This window comes from Zootoca vivipara, chromosome 9 (genome assembly GCF_965207765.1).
Source record: "Zootoca vivipara chromosome 9, rZooViv2.hap1.1, whole genome shotgun sequence".
Taxonomy (NCBI): Eukaryota; Metazoa; Chordata; class Lepidosauria; order Squamata; family Lacertidae; genus Zootoca; species Zootoca vivipara.
Window position 1 is genome coordinate 25,643,221 of NC_142592.1, and position 24,065 is coordinate 25,667,285.

At 40.5% G+C, this 24,065-nt stretch overlaps 1 protein-coding gene across 1 annotated transcript in view; it reads right to left on the reverse strand.

The window, feature by feature from the left end:
- Positions 1–24,065, reverse strand: part of TAFA2 (TAFA chemokine like family member 2) — a 68,007-nt gene that overhangs the window by 10,548 nt on the left and 33,394 nt on the right. Inside the window, exons 3-5 of the mRNA XM_088652388.1 lie at positions 12,088–12,240; positions 11,207–11,331; positions 2,091–2,325 (exon numbers count right to left, since the gene is read on the reverse strand). Coding sequence (XP_088508514.1) covers positions 2,314–2,325; positions 11,207–11,331; positions 12,088–12,240 — 290 coding nt within the window. The 3' untranslated portion in view covers positions 2,091–2,313. The remainder of the gene's footprint in view (positions 1–2,090; positions 2,326–11,206; positions 11,332–12,087; positions 12,241–24,065) is intronic.

Sequence of the window (24,065 nt, forward strand, 5' to 3'; positions counted from 1 at the left end):
ACTGCGGGAGGCAGTGGAAGACAGGAGTGCCTGGCGTGCTATGGTCCATGGGGTCACGAAGAGTCGGACACGACTAAATGACTAAACAACAACAACAACATACTTGCCGACACACAATTGCACTTAGCATTTTAATGTTCCTTAGTCAGCCTGGAGATAATCTTTTGGAGCTCGTTGCTATCCCTTTTTGCTTTAACAATCTTAAATTATTCGGTGTTATCAGCAAACATGGCACCTTGCTGCTCGCCTCAACTTTTGTTCATTTATGAACAAGTTAAAGTGTTGCAACCAAAGGGAAGATGTGAAAACATCAAAGGCAGAGGTGTTTTTTGGCTCAGTGTCTAGTACTGACTGGGACACACCAAGTTCCTTATGAGACATAAGTGCATTATAAACTAAAAACTGCAGGGACAGCTTCATAACAATGTACACTGCAATGTCAGTTGTTGGGTGCCCTGTTTGCTATTACATGCTTTTCTTACTTTGCTTTTATGTCTCCCTCTTCTTTCGGATTGACCAAAAGTTGGCTGTGCTCCTTGCAGTTTGTCCTAGATTTAGAACCACTTGAGATTAAAACCCAAAATGTCAAAAATATACAAGAAGTAAAAGTGGGAAGATATGTAAATCTATATATGCACATTCTATTGACCCGACTGTCACATATCCAATAAATTTGAAATTTGAAAATACCGGAACAAATAACAGATGAGCATGGATATAAATCTGATGAAAGACAAACAGAATTCTAAACTTGTAGGTAAAGTTGCAATTAAGGAAGACATGGGCTGTTGTTATTTTATTCTGTAAGCCACCTTGAGTCCCTGTCAGGGAAAATGGCCAGGTATTAAAAATTTAATAAATAACAACAACAGCTAGGGCAATCCTACTCAGACTGGCTGCCAATTTGATACCAAGCCAAATTTAAGGTGCCCATGCTTACATATTTAACTCTCTGCAACTCTGCAAGTCTGGATATCCAAAGGGACACCTGCTCCCAAATATAACTGTCTCTCTGCTAAGATAATTGCAGGAAATTCTCTGGTGGGGCCACCATTAGCTGAGACATAGTATGTAGCAACCTGAGAGAAGTCCTTTACCGTAGAGCTCTATGGAACTCTTCTCTGAAACAAGGCTGGCACAGATTATGATGAGCTTTCAATACCTGTTTGTGAAAGCCTTTGTTGACCGCTAAACACAGTTTTGGAATATGCTATATTGCTGGCTACAGTGGATAGAATTTTACGTTGGTCTAATGATTTAATATGTACAGTGGTACCTTGGTTCTCAAATGTAATCTGTTCCGGAAGCCCGTTTGGCTTCCGAAACATTCGAAAACCAAGGTGTGGCTTCCCATGGGTTGCAAGAGCTTCTTGCACTCAGCAGAAGCCGCATTGTATGTTCAGGTTCCAAAAAATGTTTGAAAATGGAAGTGTTTACTTCCAGGTTTTCAGCGTTCGAAACGTACAACGGAGGCGTTCGAGAACCAAGGTACCACTGTTAAAGCCTAAACCTGAAAAATAATCAAGTTACAAAAGTTACATTTCTTATTTCAATCTATCACATATCACTGTAATTGCAGCATTTACCATAATACACTTTTAAAAAAACCATGTTTTTGCTTTGGCTTTTATCCTTATAGGCCAGGATAATCCAGGGAGATTAAGAACGTCATGCTTTCAATATTATTGGGATTTAAATATTGGAATATGTTGTGCTATATTTTAATATTTTTTTTCTACATTTAGGATGGTAATCCTGTGTTTAGGTGCCTGCAATACGGGTTTATTACAGAACACTGATGGAAACAAGGCTTCACTAGGGGATAACTTAAAGCTCCGCAAAAACCACACTTGTTTGACCAGAGACATGAGGACACAAATATACAAAGGATGTGGCTACTGTAGTCAATAACGAGTCTACGATTCTATTTTTAAACCTATTGTCCATACAAACAGCCCCATAACAGTTCGCCAAAAAAAGTTTAATTTTTCTAATGGTAATGTTGTGATTAAATGGTGCTCTGTGAGCTTGAGAAACAGTACAATACATTAAATACCGCTACAACTATGAAAACCTGTATTTGTACACACCTGCTGCTCTGTGAGTAACAAAGCAAAGCTGGAACATCTTTCAGGAGAGATTTGACTCTTTACTCCTCAACGAACCTTCTGGCCCTTCCTGAGAATCCGACCAATAGTAGGATTCATGACAATTATTGCCCCAAACGTGGAGCCATAATATTGTGTGTGTGTGTGTGGAATAAACAAAAAATGTCACCAGGCACAGCAGAAATCTCCTTGTTCTTGAAGGGTTTTACACGTTTGCCTAAGAAACAAACACATGTCAGGCACTAGAATGAGTTGTATGAGACAAAAACTGGGATTAGTGGCAGAGCATTTTGCTTTTAAGGAAAAGATAAAGTGTCTTTAAATGCTGTAGAAAAATATAGCTTCTTTCTTACAGAATAAAAGAGAAATGTTCCAAGTTAATGAAATATATTGTCAATATAATTATCCTATACCAGATCAACATTCTTTAAATTGAAGTAAATCAAGGAAGTAATTTATTAAATTGTAGTAATTCTGACCAATGAACAAATGTAAGTTTGTTTGAAGACAATGTTTATTTAATATAGGGGGGGAAGGCCACACGAATGTTACTTTTCTGCAAGGACAGAGGACTCAGGATTCAACCCAGCAAGCATTAGTCGTGGATAAGTCCCAGTGAAAGCAATGGAATGTATTTCTGAAAATTTAAATCCTGTCCTTCCACTGTGCACACAATTTCCAACGTGGCTTACAACTATATTAAAATGAAATGAAAAACCCCAATACAACAATAATAAGTACAGACAGAAGCAGTTGATCTAACAGTCCAAAAAAAAATAAACTGGAAAGTTAAGTATCTGCCGAAATAAATGGATTTGAGCAGTAACCCTATACTTACCTGGGAGTATTACCCACTGAGCTCAGTGAGTGATACCAAATTGTGGCTGCCCACCAGCTGCTAGCAGAACAGATTTTCACAGCTGTAATAGGACTTCTCTTTCCTCTCTTCTCCCCTTGCACCCCCAATATCTGTTCTGCAGATATGAGGAGTATACAGGGGCAGGAAGGAAAAGGAAACCCCACTCTGGATGAAAAGAAGTATACTTGCGCAATGTTGGATGCAACTGAATGAGAACTACTTAAGGGTCAACATGGGCACTGCCGTTACAATTAGCTGTTGGTGGGATGTAATAACTGCACGGATGACATTATCTGCAATCACTACATTGTTTGCAATTAAATTAATTAATAAATAAAAAAGCTTAATTAAATTTTAGTATCACACATACACACCCACTATTCACCTTCATACAGAAATCTATAAGGACTCAGATCAGGGTGGCCCCAAGATGCTTTGCTGCCTGGAGACAAACTGGCACCTCAGATGTTCAATGTGCCTAAGCTTCTGGTTGCAGGAGAGCATCTCCCTGCCCCTACCTGAGGGATGTAGGGTAGCATAAGAGGCATCTTCTGCCTCACTTTGCTTAAGGGTTGTCCCCATCCCTGATACACTCCCATATTTCATGCACATTTGGGCTGCTTTGTTTGGTTCCATTGAGGCATAGCTGCCAAGTACCGCGTTTTCCCCAGGAAACGCCCATATTTTCTTACCGTTTCCCGCAGGTGTCCCGAATGGCAAAATACCCCGTATTCCCCCGGATTACGGAGCTCCTGCCGGCGGCCATGTTCTTCTGGTGCTGCGCCGGCACCGGAAGTCACTTCTACGCACTTCCGGACATACGTAGAAGCGACTTCCGATGCCACTGTTCCCATTTCCAAAATGTCCGCAGCGCCAGAAGTTGCTTCTACGCACTTCCGGACATGCGTAGAAGCGACTTCCAATGCCGCTGTGCCCATTTCCAAAATGTCCGCAGCGCCAGAAGTCGCTTCTGCGCATGTCTGGAAGTGCATAGAAGCAACTTCCGGTGCTGTGGTGCTGCTGATCCCGGATTTTTCAATCCAGAACTTGGCACCTATGCATTGAGGAGCCCAATCTGCATAATTCTAGAGACACAATTTTAGGTGTCTTTTATGCTTTAGCATACCAAAAAGGAAAGTCTGCATTTACTTCTAGGTAGCTGAAACTAACCTGTAAATAATGGCTAGAAATATCAATGGAGTTAAGCAAAAATCTACCCCCTTATCTCTCGCACGCACAACAAAATGAAACTTCTGCCTCTGCGGTACACTTCTTGCTTTGTCTCTTAATGCAACACCTGCAATTCACTACCACGGGATAAATGCTTCAAAAACCAGAATGGCTGAAATCCAGTGTGCAAGTGTTACGACCACAGCTGGGATTTTCCAATTGTCCAAAATGGAAGGGAATCTGCTCACAATACCTGGCCTTCGTGAACTAATAAAGGGGCCCATCTGCGCATACAGCTTTCCAGATTGTGGCCGCTGTGTGCACAGATATCTTTCAGATGAACTCCAGATAGAGTAACAGTGCTTATAAGAAAAAGTAAGAAATCTCTGATGCCATTGTTTATTATGTAAATTGGGGTGTGACTAAAAAAATACTCAAAAGAAATAATGTCCCTCCACAATAAACCAGATTAGGCCCCAGATTCTCCATTCCCCCCCCCATTTTGGGAAAAAATGTTTTGATACTATACCACACTGAAATATTTAAGTTATTTTGGTTGCCCTTAAACCTTCCTGCCACACTTGCTATCCTCTCTTCCCACATCAGTGTGGTACTCCACACCCTTTGAGATTTCTACACTCTTTAAAATGGGACCATTGCACTTTTAGGAAACAATGTGTGGGACATAATGGCAGACATCACTATAGGAAAACACTATCAGAGAAATCTCCTGAGATTCCCAATCCTTCCATGCTAAAATGGTGAAATAGTTCACTTGCGAAGAAAATAAATAAAGATACGTGTAAGGAGATGTATGACTATATTTCCATTTAATTATTTGCTAAAGAAATATTTGCCTTTGCCTTCTGGGAAAACATTATGATGTTTAGGTTCATTAGATGCTAGGTAATACCAGACTTCATAATGGAAGGTTGGATGAATTTGTGCTTAATGAAAATGCCCTTTCTGAAATGAACTGAGGTATAATTTTTACTGTGTGGGTTATTAGTTACCAAAAGTGTAACTGTGATGTAGGAAGACACTAATTTTCATAAAGGGTTCTATGTATTATACAGTGATCTGCCAATGAACAGTGCTGAAGAGCCATCAATATGATATTTGAGGCTATTGCCAAGGTGCATTCAAAATTGGTATATGTTCCAAAGTCTTGAATGAAGCATTCTATGTTGCTGTTTCACTTACTTCTGTCAGCCTTTACCATTCTCTTATCACAGGCATCCCCAAACTTCGGCCCTCCAGATGTTTTGGACTACAATCCCCATCATCCCTCACCACTGGTCCTGTTAGCTAGGGATCATGGGAGTTGTAGGCCAAAACATCTGGAGGGCCGCAGTTTGGGGATGCCTGTCTTATCATCTTGCAAGTGCGTAGTTCTGGTAAAATAGCAGATGGAAACTAAATTGCTGAAGGGAAACCCGTACTTTTTAATCAGAATCGGCACATATCCTTAGCCTATCAGGAAGAAACATGTAATAGCCTTGCATTTTGAATTAGATTTGACTTGAAGTGTTATTTATTTATTTATTTATTTATAATGTTAAATAATCAGACATTAAAAACCTGCCCTGGTGTGCAGGAGTATAAACAAGTAGCTCTACAACTTTACAATCACAATCCCCACTTTGTTGCCCTCTGATCATTCCCAGGCCTGTGATTAATTCTTGTTTTATGTAAGCACTTTGGAGAAATAATTGGGCCTTATGTAGGTCTTGTAGAGCCATTCACATGCTTTAGTGCTAAATAAATAGCACTCAGTGGCCCTAACTCACAGATGTTAAGTAGGAAAGATCGTGACAGATCACAAGCATGCTGCTATATAGAGCAGATAAATTGTGAAAGGATAAGGGCCATGAAGTACTGCAGAGAGCCAAAACACCTGGAAGCTGTTTTGCTCGTTGGGTGGGTTGTGAGGATTCAAGTGCAAATCAGTTTTTCTCGAAGTGGGTTGGTATTAGAGTAGAAAGTTGTAGAAGAGTACGGGGCTCTAGCAGTTGCAGCTTGTCAAGCAGGCTAGACCAGGTGAAATCCCCTCTTCTACACACCTATTAAAGGTGCAGGAAATGGAAGCACTGAATTAGAAAGAGCCAAGAAGGAGAAGTCAAACAAATCAAGGCGTTTTATGGAAGGACGGGTGCCTTTTTCGAACCATTCGAATAAATGTACGATGAACTTGAGAGCAGGATTTGAGCTATGAACAACAGAAGTAATTAGATGGTAATATTGTGATTATGATTTGATAAGATAGAAGAAAGGGTGTAGCAGAAGAGGAGAAACAACAACTCCATGAAAAAAAGGGGTGGGAAGTTGAGAAAAATAAAGAGGAATTTGTATTTTGGTTGTATATGTTAAAAATGTTAAAACTTAATAAAATATAATTGGGGGGGAAACAAAAATGAATGAAGGGCCAATCGGACACTGAAAGGCGAAAACATTTGTAATGTGTCCTATTTATGAAATTCAAGGTACATGAAATAAAGGTACCTTTATTTATTTTTATTAAAGATTATTATTTATTTAAAAAAATGAAGTAAAGGACAGCTATCAGTCAAGCTTTCCATGCATTCTTCCCTCTGAAATATGCTGACCTTAAAAAACCAAATACGTAAAAGCCCTGGTAAAAATCAATCATTCATACACATGTATATGTACAGTGATTAGTTATGTTTTAAATGAGTGCTTAAGGTAGTATTGGATAATGAAATGTTGCTTAATGTATTGGGGTTTTATGTAATTTGAAAATTAAATTCGTTTTTTAAAGCATGAGATTTGGATGAATCAAGTTTTAATATATTACTTTTTCCTAACCCATTCATGTTCTAGCAAGCTGCCTGTTCAAGTGGCATGGCAGACTTTCAGGAAGGCTAAGGCAGGCCAAGAAACTAGATCCCCTTGCGGATTAGGCAGGAATCCCACCTGCTCAACCATAGAACTACTCTGGCAGATTGAATAGTTATTCATTCCAAAAAAGCTCCTATAGCCTTATTATGGCTCCAGCTAGCAACTCTAAACTGGCTGTACTGCACTCCCACATTCAGCACAGTTTTTGTCCTGCCCCCAGACCCACCACTTGTGCAAAAGAATATTATCTACAAGTTACTGCTACAGATTCTGGCTGTGACTACCTCCACATCCCTGTTTGTTTTGCACATGCTTTGTCTCTGTTTGAATCTTTGGCTTTAATATAATTTTGTTTCCACCCCTAGTTGTGTCTGACTCTTGAGCATCTTTAGGAGCAAAAAATAAAATATAAAATATAAAAAAGGAATGAAAAAAATCATTCTATCAGCTCAATCCTATCATGTCTGCTTGGAAGTAAGTCCCACAGAGGTCAATGCAATACACTAGCGGCCAAAATTGGGGAAACCTTTTGGGGAAAGTGTATTTCCAATGTTTGAGGGCTCATAACACCTGATTGGCTCTCTAGACCAGGCTTCCTCAAACTCAGCCATCCAGATGTTTTTTTGCCTACAACTCCCATGATCCCTAGCTAGCAGGACCAGTGGTCAGGGATGATGGGAATTGTAGTCTCAAAACATCTGGAGGGCCGAGTTTGAGGAAGCCCGCTCTAGACACTCATGCTCATTGGCTACATTCAAATGAAGGAAAGCTACTGCAGATCAACCTAAGCAAGTTCTGCTTCCTTTTTCTGGTTATTTGGCTATAACAATTGATAGAATACAGATAATTGAACAATGTTTGTTGCATTACATTCTTCATTAAATTTCCTTTCCATTGATATATAATTTTATGGTATTACTCCAAAAAGAAGTGGTGCTGTGAGCCATCAAATCTTGGAAACACACCTTTTCCAAAAGGTTTCCACAATTTCGGCCACTAGTGTAAATAAATTTATTGAGGTCAACCCCCCAACAAATGCACATTAAACTGCAGTCTTAAACAACATTCTACAAATAAAACCTTTAGTAATCTTCAACTTACTTTTACTGGTGTGTTCTGCCTTGTAGTTAAGAACTACTATTCCAGATTAAGTGAGCTAAGAATGGCATCCTGAATATGAAAAATATTTCATTGCTCTTCTAATGTGTTCACCACAGTTGTGCTGCAGGATCTATCAGGAACACTGCAATACACACCCTGCATACTAGTGTTCCAGATAAATGATTCACTGTGACAAATCTTATCTTAATCAGAGCAAGAGAACCGTATTTCTGGCATTTTTACTGAGACAAACAGCTGCTATACTCTGTCCACCTCCCACCCTTCTTTGCAGCTGCCTAAAGTGCACATTCATCTGTTGTGATTCAAAGGAGGACAAGATCATCATCTGACATAGCTGTTTCACTGACACTAATATCAGCCTTGGTTTCAAGATAAATTCCACTCCTAAGTCCAGGGACTCATTTTCAACCCTTCTGTATTGTTCCTCCTTATCCATCCTTATTTTTTTCTGCTCGGTGGGCAGTCAACTAAGCAGAAGCAGTCCTAGCAGAACAAATCGGGATCATGAGGGCTATAGAAACAACTGTCAACACCTGATAAATACATTAATCTTACAAATTATTATAATCTCTGTAATGGTCTTTTTAAAGGCGTATCAGTTCAAAACCATTTTGACAAACAGCGTAGTTCCCTTTTGGACACAGGTGCACAGAGCTCTACTTTCATTGTCCAATCTCCTTCAGCTATTGGAGAAAGGCCAGGTATCACATCAAATCTTCTGACTCGTATCTGTTGGCTGCATAGCAATAGCCAAAAGGTTTTAGGATATGTGAGACGGGGCAGAAGAATGGTAAGTAACATCCTTTAGCAGGTGAAAAGAGCTTGGCTATTTCCCTCCCCCGGCTACAGTGACTTTTGCAATAATTTGGTAGTATGGTAACTAAAGCTTCTTGTCTGGAAATGTATACAGTGGTACCTCTACTTACGAATTTAATGCATTCCGAACGCACATTCCTAAGTCGAAAAAATGTGTAAGTCGGATCCCATAGGAATGCATTGGGAGAAAAAATTCATAAGTCTATCTAAAAATTCGTAAGTAGAAAAAATCCTATCTAAACCGCATCCAAGATGGCGGGCGGAGCTCCATTCGTAAGTAGAAACATTCGTAAGTAGAGTTATTCGTAAGTAGAGGTACCACTGTAATGTATTATGAATTCCGTGGTCTTCACAATATATAAGTAGGCATCTGACATGCTTTTCAAAGTGTGATATTGGTTTGTAAGTGTCGGTATGGTTTCAGTTTCATATAACAAAGGCAACCATTCAGAGTGCATTGTTAAGTTTAACTGTACTTTGTTACCTGGCCTGTGAGTTGTCACTTTTTTAATTGGTAGCACATCCCCATGTTCAAACAAGAAGCACTGGAATGATTAATGAGTAAATGCTCTTGTAAACTGCTGATCGGAGAAGGGCTCTAAAGCAGCTGCTTAGAAAGCACAGTAGCAAACTTTTTAGATAGGGGGCAGCCTTTAACTGCAATGTTCTACACAGGACTGAGATGTTCTTCATTTTTCTTAACTATCTTAACTATCTACGTCTGTTTTCCTGCTTCTCTTGCTCGACCACTGTCTTCGCCTCTAGCTTTTCCTTATCTTTCTGACTTGTCCCTTCTTCTCCCTCTCGTTAAAAAATAGCTAAAAATAAGGACAAAAATAAAATGGGGGCTAGTAGCCATGGTGGAATGCATCCTATGTTAGCCAGCAACTTAATTTTGGGTGCTGCCCATCATATGAAAACCAGAGATGTAGTAAGATGTATTAGCTGTAGTACAATCTGAGCAATGCTTTCAAATGCCACAGCACAGGAATGTCTTTTGGGGCGGCTGGGGCACCTTTCATCTAGTCCTTTCTATTTCTTTTGATAAGTCCTTCACAGAAGCAGATCTGCATTTAAATCAGTCTCAATGTCCATTGCCTTTGAATACTGCTATTTTGTTGCACAACACCAAAACATCTGTGAAACAAAAGAGACTCTAATCAAAAGGAAGCTGTAAGGCACTATTCTCGTACTACAGTATTGATTCTTTATGCAGATCCCTATTAAATTCTTTCAGATTTGAAGCATGAGATCAACAAGATCTTAAATATATTTATGAACTTTAGCTCTTTGGGGACTATGGAACCAAGGACAAACAGGTCTTTTGACTAGAGTTATTCTTATGTTATACATGAACATTATGGATTATCCTCTTTTTACAAGCCAAAACAGGTTATTCATATTTGATATATTGCTGACTCTTAGTGCAATTTCCAAATAACTTGTTCTGGGTTTGAATTAGGATTTCTGAAGATTGTGGGTGAACTTATTTTAAAAATCTAGAGGATCTATATGTTTTTTATATGCTATTTATTGCGGAAGAAGTCTTGAATGGATTTGCATTTGATAAATTAATTGAATAGAGACAAAGGAATTTCTATCATAAGCTGTTCTAGCCATACATACATGAAATGCATGGTTTACTTTTGGGTTCCTTCTTCCACCCCCCACCCCACCCCACCCACAATTTAATTTGAACTGAAGTGGCGGGGGAGGGGAGCAGCTGGAATCTCTTGAAAAAAAACTCTTTCTAAAAAAAGTTTGTGATGTGGATTAATCTGTGGAAACTGAGCTGATATTAAAACAGAAATGCCTTTTAGGATTTGCAGAGTTCTGGGTTTAATTTCAGAATTTCAGACAGGTAACTTAAGAACTGTAAAAAGCGAGAGCAGGGGTGTTGAAGTTGCCCATCAAAAGTTGACAACTGGACAGTTGACTGAGCAGGTACACAAGTCTCACCTGGTCTTCCCAAATATGGTAAAGGTAAAGGGACCCCTGACCGTTAGGTCCAGTCGCGGACGACTCTGGGGTTGCGGCACTCATCTCGCTTTACTGACCGAAGGAGCTGGCGTACATGCATATATATCAGGCGTAGCCAAAATGATGCCTGCCATAAGCTACCGTATTAAAACTACAGCTCCCATCATTCCTGACCCCGAGACATACTGACTTGGATTGAGTTGAAGTCAGGTGACAGATGCAATTTTTTGTGCAGATCTCTGTCCTCTCTGCTGGTGATGCAACAGCTGCCAGACAGGTGTCAGGTACTTACCCTTGTTGTTTTCACTTTATTGCCAGAAGAACAACTCCATCCTTTTCGATCTGGAAGAACTTTGCATTCTTCCCCTTCAAGACATGGCTGCATATGGCACCACCATTTTTGTTCCACTATTGAAGCTAGAGGAGAAAAAGAAGAGAGGCATGCTGTTTTCTTAATATTGGTGCTATTTTTAACTTATTCCATGGAAATATTGTCAGGGCAATATTAGCAAAGTCATAAATGTCAACTATGATCTCCATTGTTTTAACAATAAATAAATATCTACATAACGAAATCAAAATGAAAATTGCATATGTGTGAATTTGAACCGCTATCAGAATGACATTAACCCATAACGGGGCAAAAAACTGACTCAGTATCATGAAATGTTTGGCTAATTTTCAACGTGTCTCTCTTTGGAACTGCTTAAAAGCCTCTCACATCTCTTTAAATGTCTTTCAGAATTTGCATTTCTTCAGTTTCTTAAAAAGAGAGAGAGAGAGCTAGCATCACTCTTTGCCTTGATTTTTCTTCTTTGTGGCGAAAATAATATAAAGGAAGTGTGAAAAACAGCAGCTCATGGGGCAAATACGCTGATGTAGCTTTAGCAGCAGATATTAAGATGAGCGAACTTGATACAACCGTATTGGTGCTTGGAGTTTTACATCAAGTTGTGCTTCCCTAGAGGTTTCATTTCACAGCCAGGCTTGGTAATTCACTTTCAAATCTCCAGCTATCGTTCACCTTGGGTATATATATATATACCTCCAAAGAAATCTCAATATCCTCCTTATCACTATAAATATTGGCAGGATTAAATGAAAGGCAATTGTTTAAAGAACTCAGTAGAGTATGACTCGAGAGGGAAGAACAAACCACAGAATGTGCCGCACCATCAACACAAGAAGGAGCTGCTCGAGTGGTACCTGCTACCTGCCCGGGGAAGCAGGAGCACTTGACTGTCTGTGATCTTTCTTCTATCTTGTTCTTATTACAACATCGGTGGAGAGCCACCACTTCACAAGTTCCAGTTTTAACATGATGAGCTGTGGAAACAAGAGGTTGACAGCAGTTGTGACATTTATTTATTTATTTATTTTGCACAATTTCTTTAAAAGCAGAAACGCATAAACTTAAGAGGCCGTCTGCACTGTAGGTGTCGTCAGAGAGGTCTTCTGTGCTAAGAGGGGGGGGGGCTTATCTTGCTTCCCAGGCTGAGATACCTTATAATTCCTTATAGCTCAGAACACAGCAGCAAGTTTGGGAGAGGGCAGAAACATTGTATGTTTGGCCTCATGTGGCTGGCTGCAGGCAAAGAAGACACTATGATCAGAAGAATAGCGTCCAGAAAATAGTGTTACCTGCAAAAGAAAGTTGCAGTGTGGAATGCTCCTGCTTAGGGTTCTCGACAGCCAGCCATGCCCTTTTCCAAGCAACTCCATTCCACCCCCAGCCCCCCAAAAGACACTCCACATTCTGTGCCCATTTGTCAGTCTACATTAGATTGGGTGTGTGTGTGTGTGTATGTGTGTGTGTGTGTGTGTGTGTGGTGGATAGGATGTTCCCTTAAGGCAAAGCTTTCCAAACTGTGTGTTACGACACGTTAGTGTGCCAGCTGCAGTGTGTAGGTGTGTCACATGAACACTCCTCACGTTCCTCCTGGGGATGCAAAGGGGTTAGTTTAACCTCCGGTTTGCTAGTAAAACTGAATTACTGTGTCGCAAAATGACGCATGTGTGTCACCAGCTTGAAAAGTTTGGAAAGCTCTGCCTTAGGGTTTCCCCCCACCATACAGATTTCTTGTACTTTGTAAACTTTGGGGTTCCCCCAGGCATACTGATAGCATCTTATTATTGGTGGCCCAGTCTTAGCTGCAAATTTCAGCTCTAATGCAGATGAATTTACTGCAAACATATTTCCTGATAGTGTAAGAACTGGAGTCATATCAAGAAGTACCACAGAAAACATTTCATTCTGGAAAATGTCGGCATGTGTGTTTTTCAAAGGGAGGGGGGGATAAGTGTGTCAGCCTATAAAGAAACATTTAATTTCTTAAAATATTATTTAAAATATAACCCATCTTTCCAAATGCATTTTGCTCAAGGTAACTAACAATACACACAAAAAGTACAGTGGTGCCTCACTAGACGAATTTAATTCGTTCCACGGGTCTTTTCTTATAACGAAAAATTTGTCTAGGGAATCCCATAGGAATGCATTGACTATATTTTTTTTAAAAAAATTGCCCATGGGAACGCATTAATTGAATTTCAATGCATTCCTATGGGAAACCGTGATTCGCTAGACGAATTTTTCATATAACGAATTTGTCTAGCGAGGCAACCTCCGCTAGAAAAATCCTTTCTTTAAGCGAAAATTTTGTCTTACGGGGTGTTTGTTAAGCGAGGCACCACTGTATAACAAAAGCATTGTAAAATAACATATAACAGACTACAAAAAAGATGAGATTAAAAACAGCAGGCCGCAAAAACTAAAAGCTGTAAACCAAAACAGAACAAAGGCAGTGAGAAGTCAACCAAGCAGCCCCAAAGCTTTCTGAAACAGGAAGTTTATCATTATCAGGCACAAGGAACAGTTTGAAAACCGAGGCGTGGCTTCCAATTGGCTGCAGGAGCTTCCTGTGCTCAATCAGAAACCGCGGAAGCAGCGTCAGACGTTTGGCTTCCAAAGAATGTTCTTACTTCCGGGTTTGCGACGTTCAGGAAACGATTTGTTCGACAAGTAAGCCGTTTGACTACTGTAATAAGACAGGCCTCCCTGGGCAGAGTCTAATCACACTACCCAAGAAGGCTCTCTGATGCAGTCCCACCAATCCTGTTACTTTTACATGTTTACCATCTTTCATGTGAAAATTTATCATCTGTGTGTCTGCCTTACTCAACTGACCACGTATTTTGGGAATTGAGGGGGGAGGCAGTGCAAACTCTTCACATGCCAGCAAGCTTCTTGCTGGAGAGATGTAAAACCTCTGTTTGCTATCCATCGATTAAAAAAAAAAGTTTTCTTCCAAGAATAGTTTTGAAGTATTTTGTTGCAGATGATGCTTTGCTATGCCAAGTATCATTTTGTTCTGTATTAGACTTATGGGATGAACATTCAATATGATGAACAATGCCGCGAGTGGGAAATATATTCAGACAGTATCAATATTGTCTCTAGTTCAAGGTGAATGTTAATGACACAGAATATCATGATATACCAATTGAAAGGAATTGGTAGCTTACTGGAAAAAGCTTCTAGTTCAGGGATCCAGCATTTCTGTGAAACAAACAAGCAAACAAACAGACAGACAGACAGACAGACGCTAACTTCTCTTTTAAACAATATAAAGAAGCAGTTTCTTGGGAAGTGTGATGGATGCAGAATATTCAGGATGAAATATCATTATGGAAGGACCCGAAAACAACACTATTTCTTCAAACAGACTGGCAGAGTTTAGGACTTGGCTCCTGAGTGCTTAGAAAGACTTGAACTTGAATTTTAAGCCCAGTTAACAACATTTCTAAATTAGAATATACTAACATTTTGTTACCACAACACAGACTTGACGTATAATGTCTTGTCAGTTACATTTTGATTAACATGCTCATGATAAATTAACTTTATTGAGTAATCAAGACCTGAAAATAGAGACACAGTCCTTTTTGTGGAAGACATGAGTTGATGGTGGGATTTTATACATTAGACCAGTTAATAGGATCAGATGGAGAATTTTTGCCATTTGCAATTTTGCAGTTTAGGTACCACTTATCCACTACTGCTGAATGCTAGCATCTTCAACTAGAGCAGTTTTAGTCTATTTTTGGACTGTTAGCTTTGAGTGCCTCAGCATCTCCTGTGCTGCTGGAGGAAATAAATGGATATTTGCAGAAAACTAAACCCATAATAGCTGTTTATAAATGTTTATTGTAATGCTGTAAATTGAATCAGGAACTTACAAGGTGAATGGAAACAGAGAGTTAGAGTGTTCCATTAATCTCCATCAATGGAAACTTCCTTTAGCATCCATATGCAGGGTTTCTTTAAATTTAAAAATGAGATTGACCCAACAAAAGTGGATGTTTAGAGTATACTATACTTCATGGCACCGCAACAAGAAGGTATTGTTTGATTCACATAGATGTTGGTAATGTAATGCTGAAAATGCCTGTTCCAGAACATATAAAGAGCCTGCTGGATCAGGCCAATGACCCATCTAGTCCAGCATCCTGTTCTCTCACACACCCCAGCCAAAGTAGGCCATGTCTGATAGTTATTCTCTACTGTCAAAAGCACACACCTACTGCAACAGCAGCTTCTAAGGTGCCCCATACATACACACACACACCCTAGCACGGATGTCCATGCACTCTTAAACTATATACCTGTGGTGGGGACAAACAGATGGACACCTTAAGTGGATCCTGAGAGCCCTTATGTGTCAAGATGCTATCAGAGGCTCCTGGCTGGTTGCCCAGGAAAGTATAAAGACAAGCGAAGGTATCTTACTGTCCTTTTTTATTCAGTGTTTACAGAGACTATAGAACCCAGCCTCTGGGGTAATTGTGTTGTCCTGAGTGAATTCCACCACCCCCTTCTCTCCCACTTCCTCATTCGTCATTCTCATCATCTCCTCTACGGGTGCTGCTACGTGCCCTCTGTCTTTGAGCTCTTTGCTCTCCTACTTTCAAGGCTCGCCAGGTTCTGGGAGGGGGGGTCTGGAAAGCTTTCCAATGACACCGTGTCCACCAGCTGTCGCATCACTTCTTCCTCCTCCCCCTCCTCTCCTATTATTTCCCAACTTTCCCCCTCATTTTTCTATGAGCTGTGACCTCCTGCAAACCACTGTTGTAAATCTATACTGTCTTCCTCTTCCTCCTCCCCGAAAGGGTCAGGTTGTGGAGGCAGTCTTCACCATTCCTCCTCTGCCCAGTCCCTGACGTTATGGTGGCAAAAAGATTTATATTGCAAGGTGGTAAGGATAAAAATCCACCACCCATTACTCAGTGGTCAGATGATCTCAATGCCCTTTCTTCATTTGAACAGACTGGTTATAATTACCACCTTTGTCTAGACACCAATTTGGACTATTAATTTAAAACAGGATTGATGGAATATTCTTATTGATATTGTCAGCCTGCCATTGATCATTGTTTAAATGATGATGATGATGGTGACAATGGCAAGTTTTTCTTCTCCCGCACCACTCTGCTCCATTACACTTGCCAATGAAAAACTGAAGGAAGGACAACCCCCATACACAACATGGGGTTTCAAATGAACTTTGGTGGTCATGAACTGAGCTGTGGATGGATGGAGTGCTTTGGAGCTTTCAATGGATTGGCATTTGCCTTAGAAAGGCAACCCTGTTGTATAAGCTGTTGTTAATAATTATCACAAAAACTGTGCTGCAGAAAACTTGGGCAAATTGCAACTCTTACCGTATTTCTTCTGGAAGGCAGAATTACAATAAGGTAGAATGAAACTTAACACTTGAGACTGAAAGGAATAGTCATGGACATATTTCAATTACTAACAAGCACGTCTCCTTAATCTCAGCCTTGTTTTACACGTAGATCATGCAGCGCTTTCTATGGCTATGGCTGGTCAGTAATTTATCACTTTTAGAAAACTGTGTGATGACCACAAGTTGCTGGCTTTTGGGGAGAGGCTGTGAATCAGAGAAAGATCAATAGACAGAACATGATCGGTAGAGCAAAGGTCCTATGTTCAGTTCCCCACATCTCCACTTAGAAGGATTATAGGCTGTGGGGCTGGAAACACCTCTATCTCAGCCGTACAGAGCAACTGCCTGTCAAAGTACTGGAGTAGACAGACAGCAGTATAAGGGAGCTTCATGTATTCATAGGCACAAATAGAAACAAAAGCAGCCATCAAGTTGGATGCTCATTCATGTGTACTAACTCACAAATCTAGAAATTTATGTTGCCAAACAATAAATGTCAGCAAACAGGACAGTAAAGAATTAGCAGAAATGTAAATTTTGATCCCTTTCTACTCTCATAGTACAATTCCTTATTCAGACGCTTACTCCCTGGTAAGCATGTAAACCTTACTGAGCTTTGACGCTACTTCCCCTTCTCTCTGAAGTTCTTATTTACATTCTGGGTTGTCTCCCTGATTCTTAAGACTTTTTTTGCTTCCACACATTTCTATTTAATAGTTTTTACACAGCACAACTGGCTCCCTAGAGATGCCACATTCCACCTTCTAAGCAGATATCAAGCACCACCTATATGCACCAACAGGCACCTGAAATGCAAGCTATTTAATATATTTAGTTTGTTGTAAAACACTTTGAAAACAAATTAGTGCTGAAACAAAAACTTTAAAGTCTGCAGATTTCTCATTCTTTAGCCATTAGTGAGAATGAATGGAGTGTCTTTAGGTTTTCATGCCAACGTAATCAAATTAAACAGAATGGTCAATTAAATTTATAAATGCATTTCGAAGGATGATGGTGCGGAAGTGCATTTCAATAGATTAGATTAGATCAGTGAATAATCTAAACCAGGGATCCCCAGACTACAGCCCGGGGGCCGGATGCGACCCAATTGGCCTGCCAATCTGGCCCGCGACGACCCCCGCCGCCGCTGCCCGCTCTTACGGCGCGCAGCGCGGCAGCGCTCTTCCGGGTCGGGAAAAAAGCGCCAAAAATCCTTTGTGTGCATGCGTATGGGCCTCTCCCGACCCGGAAGAGGTCATTTCTGGTGCACTTCCGGGTCGGGGGAGGCCCATACGCATGCGCACAATGGATCTTCGGCGCTTTTTCCACCCTGGAAGCGCGCCGCCGCGCCAGTAAGCGCACGGGCGCACACTCCCCCGCCCGCCGGTCTGCACAGGCGCACGCTCCCCCGTCCTCCGGCCCGCCACGCGATCGGCGTGGTGGGAACCGGCCCAAATGCCGGTAAGTCTGGGGACCCCTGATCTAAACAATAGGTTTAAGGTAAAGGGACCCCTGACCATTAGGTTCAGTCATGACCGACTCTGGGGTTGTGGCACTGATCTCACCTTATTGGCAGAGGGAGCCAGCGTACAGCTTCCAGGTCATGTGGCCAGCATGACAAAGCTGCTTCTGGCAAACCAGAGCAGCACACGGAAATGCCATTTACCTTCCTTCTTGGAGCAGTACCTATTTATCTACTTGCACTTTGACGTGCTTTCGAACTGCTAGGTTGGCAGGAGCTGGGACCAAGCAACGGGAGCTCACCTCGTTGCAGGGATTCGAACCGCCGACCTTCTGATCAGCAAGCCCTAGGCTCTGTGGTTTAACCCACAGCGCCACCTGCGTCCCAATAGGTTAGATCAGTGAATAACCAGATTTCCCAATAAAGTGCAAAATAGAAATGTAACTTTCATTAGATTTTTAATAAAGAAAACAACTTCCTATATAAGAAATGCCTGCATTTCAATGCAATAAAATTCATGGAAGTTGAAAAGTTTGCTTAATTTGATACTACATTAAGTAGTATCCAAGGGGAAATTAGGGAAGAGTGGCAACACAACTCAACAAACAAACAAAATACTCTATACTCTAAATGTCCTGGACTTCAAAAGATAAACTGATAGGATGAAAAGAAACCTATTAAGTCATTAATGCACAGGCCACTATCTTAAGTGCGGACACAACAGCATCCTGCACAAACCAGAAAGCATTTCAACTCGCTCAAGGAAGTGAAGGGCTTCCATCACTTTTTCCTATTTCACCTTCCTCGGGTTGTGGACCCAATCCGTTCCAGGGTGCCGTTCGCACCCCGAAAAGTCTGCAACTAGCAGCGCCACGTCTGCGCAGGCGCAAAGCGTGATTTAGCGCTTCTGCGTGTGCGCACAGGTCACAGACATGCCAAACCCGGAAGAAACCCGTTCCGTGACTTCCGGGTTCGGCGCGTCCGTATCCCGAAAAGACGCATCCTGAAGCAGACGTAACATGAGGTATGACTGTAGATATATTTCTCTCCACCCTGCACTCCAGATAATTCCATATTATTAATTTAGCTCAAACCACAAACAAAGTTCTGCAACTTTTCTCACTGTCCCCCCCCCCCAGAACAATCATTAGCTGACAATAACTAACTAATGCTTGTTATTAGTCATCCAAAGTATCTAAAATCCCACACAGAGAAGTAATGAAACCACTCAGAAGCCATTTTGGCATGGAAGGGGTATATAAAATAAGATGATGATGATAATGATAGTAATAATAATAATAATATAAATGGATTTAACAATTGTTAACAATGATATCCACACAAACTTAAGCTTACACTATGATGACAGTAATTTCCACATCAATTAATGATAAGGTAGGTGTTTGTCTCTATCTGCCTTAATGTGGCTTCCCATCAGTTCACTATTACACACACTTTAAAATAAAAATGCCGACATCTTAGGCACTGCACAATAATAATAAAAAAACTAGTGTGACTAAAATGTTTTTTCAACTCACAGCCCGAATCAGCATGTTATTATTTCATAACCAGATTGTGGCAGGTTGATTTCCTCCCAAAACACAATGAATGTTTGCTTAGTTCATACTGATTGACACGGAAAGCAAATGTAGGCTATCTTTCCTCTACACTTCAGCAATCTCGATATGTCACTTCTGTCTCAATGTGTCACTCCAAAAAGCAAGACCATGCAGTTTTTTTATAGCCTCGCTGCGTAATCTTTAAATATTTGCGGTTGTTCTAGTCACCTACCATGGTTCTGGTGGACTACAAAATCCAGTGGACATAGATACACCAGATAAAAAAATCAAAATAAGCTTTCTTTGGTAAATGTAAATAAATAAATAAATCCAAATACAAGTATTTCTTTTACAATATATGCTGCTGCTGCTTCTCTCTCTCTCTCTCTCTCTCTCTCTCTCTCTCTCTCTCTCTCTCTCTCTCTCTCTTCTGTAAGCGACTCTGGGAATTTCATTGATCATTGAAAATTGAGGCATACATTTTAGGAACAAATATATTCTGGGCTTATCCACACTTCATCTAAGCATGGGCCCAAGAGGTTTTTCTTTCATCCTGCCACTTTCCCTGGGAATGGGCTACAACCCATTCTCTTTAAAGCAAAGTACCAGCCAATTACCCTGGATTCTAGAACTAATGCATTGGCTTCTACATGTTATGGGCATGTTACAAGCAGGGGGTCAGCCAAAATTGGTGCTTGCCATTGACTTTGCACCTGGGAAGGAGCAGGGCCCTCCTCAGCTTTGGAGGCAATTGCAGGGACAAGATGCCATTCTCATCCTTTCACCCCTCTCACATCCAGATTTAAGCTACAGAGTGAAGGGACACTCCCACCAAAAAAATGTGGGGTAATGGGAATATCAATGAGCAAATTCTGAAGTTCTGTCAAAATGACTGGGTGCACTTCATCATTTTGTTCTTCAAAGCTCACCACAAAATTGAAATTTCCTGTGGTTTGTTGTGCTCCTTCTTCTGAAGCTTTCTTACCATTTCTGGTGTGATTGTGGCTATTGTTGCATTGCCAGCTTCAAGATTTGGTTGTACTGGCAAAACTGCAGTTAATGTGTGCAGAGGTGTGCCCCCAATCTAAGAGCAAAACTGAACATTTAAAAAGTGTGTTTGGAATATATTTTGGGCAGGTGGCAGGGGGAGAAATCAATGCTAGTTGAGGAATGGGAAAGAGGCCTTAGAGCTTATGGACCTTGTACAGAAGCCAGTTCAAATAGTCTAGCTTTTCCCAGGCTTTTGTGTCTACCCCATTATGCATGAAAAATAGATGTAAAATGTGAGCAGTCTACCATATGGATTTCTACGTCTGAGTAGAGAAAATCCACAACACAGCAAGCAGCTTCTAGGGGTCACTTCAAATGGTACAGTAAATCTTCATGTGATAACTCTGATTCATGCAGCAAGATGTTGTAGAATGCTTCCACGGAACAGCCACCTCAATAAGTATATTTCACATATAAAGACAGCTTCCATTTCTCATAGATAGATGATGATAGATAGATAGATAGATAGATAGATGATATAAATATATACAAGATTCAGCAGATTTTGAAAGATTTGTCAATTGTGGTGAAATAGTTTTATTTTGTTAATTGCTTGGAAGAAAAGGCAACTTATAGATTAAAAGAAAAACTATTATCATAAATTGTTTCACATAGATGCTTTTCAAAGCTTCACCAACCTTTTTTTTTTGCATTCTGGTAGTATTGAGGGAAGGAAAGATAGTGGTCACCATCTTCTTTTCATCCCAATATCATTAAAATAATGCTGTTATGATGAATCAGAGGCATTCTGCAGGGATATGGCAATCCGCGAGGCTGCTGATTATAGCTCCATCACTGCTTCTGATATTAGAGCAACTAACTCTAAAAAGTGAAGCACGGAAAAGCCACAGCCGCCACTTGTGTTCACAAAAGCCCCACTCTCCCAACTATTACCCTCCTCAACCCTCACCTCAAAAGTCTGAAAATGCCACCCCACTTTTGCAGCTTGCAAACAGGGCTGCACAAATAGGAAGGCATTTTTGGCTAAGTGCTGCAACAATAAATAGGCAACAATAACACATAATGGGAACATGGGGGATTGCTTTTGTGCTATATGAATTTTCACAGCATTGCTCCAACAAGGGTTAGAAGTGTGGCAATGGGAAGATTTAGCAAATATGCATATTTCTAACTACAGGCAACCAACGCCTCTACAAATATCACCTGGTATATTCATGGAAAGCAGTTTTAGAAGCCCCAAAGTGGGTCTTGATATGTGTTAAACTCGAAGATGTTGAGGCTGGAAGAGCTGCCTCTGCAACACCAGGTGCCAACTTTGCTGCCACATACACCCAGACAACACTATTACTGGCCCCAACAATATCAAACATACCATCTCAGGACTATTTCATTGCTCATCTTCTAACATTGTGTATGACATCAAATGCCAACAGTGCCCTTCAGCTCTCTATATTGGACAAACAGGCCAAACCCTACGCCAAAGGATAAATGGACATAAATCTGACATCAGGAACCAGAAGACAGAAAAACCAGTAGGAGAACACTTCAATCTCCCAGGACATTCTATACAAGATCTCAAAGTAGCTGTCTTACTACAAAAGAATTTCAGAAATAGGCTGGAAAGAGAAGTTGCTGAATTGCAACTTATTACCAAACTTAAAACCATGGAGAGACCTGGTCTGAATAGAGACATTGGATTCTTATCTCATTATACATGATAATTTTTAACCATCTCAGTCCTTGCTTTTTCCTGTAATACCAATTGCAGTCGTTAACAGTCGTCAACAGGTTTACCACATCTATCAGCCAATCACCCATTCCCACCACCCTTCTGAGTAATACCCCTCCCCACCCTCTCACTATATCTAAGGGTCTGGTGACTTCCGTTTCAGTGTATCTGAAGAAGTGTGCATGCACTCGGAAGCTCATACCAATGACAAACTTAGTTGGTCTCTAAGGTGCTACTGGAAAGAATTTTTTTATTTTGTTTCTTCTGCAACACAATTAGCCCACTTAGTCCAGGTGGCTGGAGAATGGCAAAGAGAGTTCGTATAACAACACACTGCCGAAAGAAAGTGCCTTTGCAACCTTTAGAAGAAGAAAAAACAACCAGCTAATGAATAGTTTGCCGTGGTGATGTTGCCAAACCTGCTGCACTGTGCCAGGAATAAATCTCATTCATCATCTTTGCTGCCAACCACCAGTTACTGCCATCTGCACACAAAGACTTTTGCCCCCTTGGCAAAAAAATCAAGGATAACTGTATTGTAATTGCATTCTCAGGAAGAAAGCTCCCTAATGGTCAACAGAAAATATTGAGATATCCGACGTGCACCAAAGATATGTAGAACTTGACTTTGTGGTCAGTTATCTCAGTTAAGTGGTAAGGAGGGAAATATGCTGGATTAATAGAAATAGCTGGCTCAGATTCATTTGGGCACCCAAACTTTAGAAAAAAAAATCAATCAACCAGACGGAGCACTTCATGTGGAATCTTTTGGACCAGCAGCATTTTCAGCCATCTGACTTTATCCATTTTGGCTTAGCAAAGATAATTTCATTCACGCACTCTTTCAGTATTGGTCAGTAAATGTTGCTGGCAGAATCCTGTCACTTCTCCTTTTAAAGGGTTACAGCTGCCTTTCATGGTGGAGGTTACAAATCATAATTTGCTGGGCAGTATAAATAATGTGAGCTCTGAGAATCCAAAAATAGCATCAACATTTGCAGCAAATGTAGATGTCTCTTCCAAAACACATTTGTCAAAATACTTAATTTTCAAATCTCCTTTGGTATGAATATCTTCACCTAGATAGCTTACCTAGATGCCTCACCTAGAAACCTTAAAATGGATTTGTTTCAATTATGAATTTTGACTAAGATTCTCAAAAGCAACATATAATTATAAAACAACCAACCTTACATACCTAAGAAAATCAGAACATTAATAATTTTTTTAAAAAAAATCACAAATAAAACAAGGACAAGCAGCAGCAATAATCAGTAGTCAAGAAATACTAAAACAAAAAAGTACTGTATTAGAAAAGAATAATTAGGTGAGTAATAAAGGTATCGCTGCAATGAAAATAATACAGGTACCTCACAAATCTGCCAAAAAAAGATGCTCCAAAGATGGGGCATCATTCTGCGAGAAGAAACATACTCTCACACATTTAAAATCAACAGAATTCACGTGGAGCTGACTTCCCAAACCTAGTGCTTTTTAGGCCAAAACATTGAAAGGGCAGTGTCAGGGATTGGACAGAGGAGGAATAGTGGAGACTGCCTCCCTCTCCTGAACCTTCCAGAGAAGAGGAAGACGGTATAGATTTACAGCAGTGGTTTGGAGAAGGTCACGGCTCAGAGGTAGAT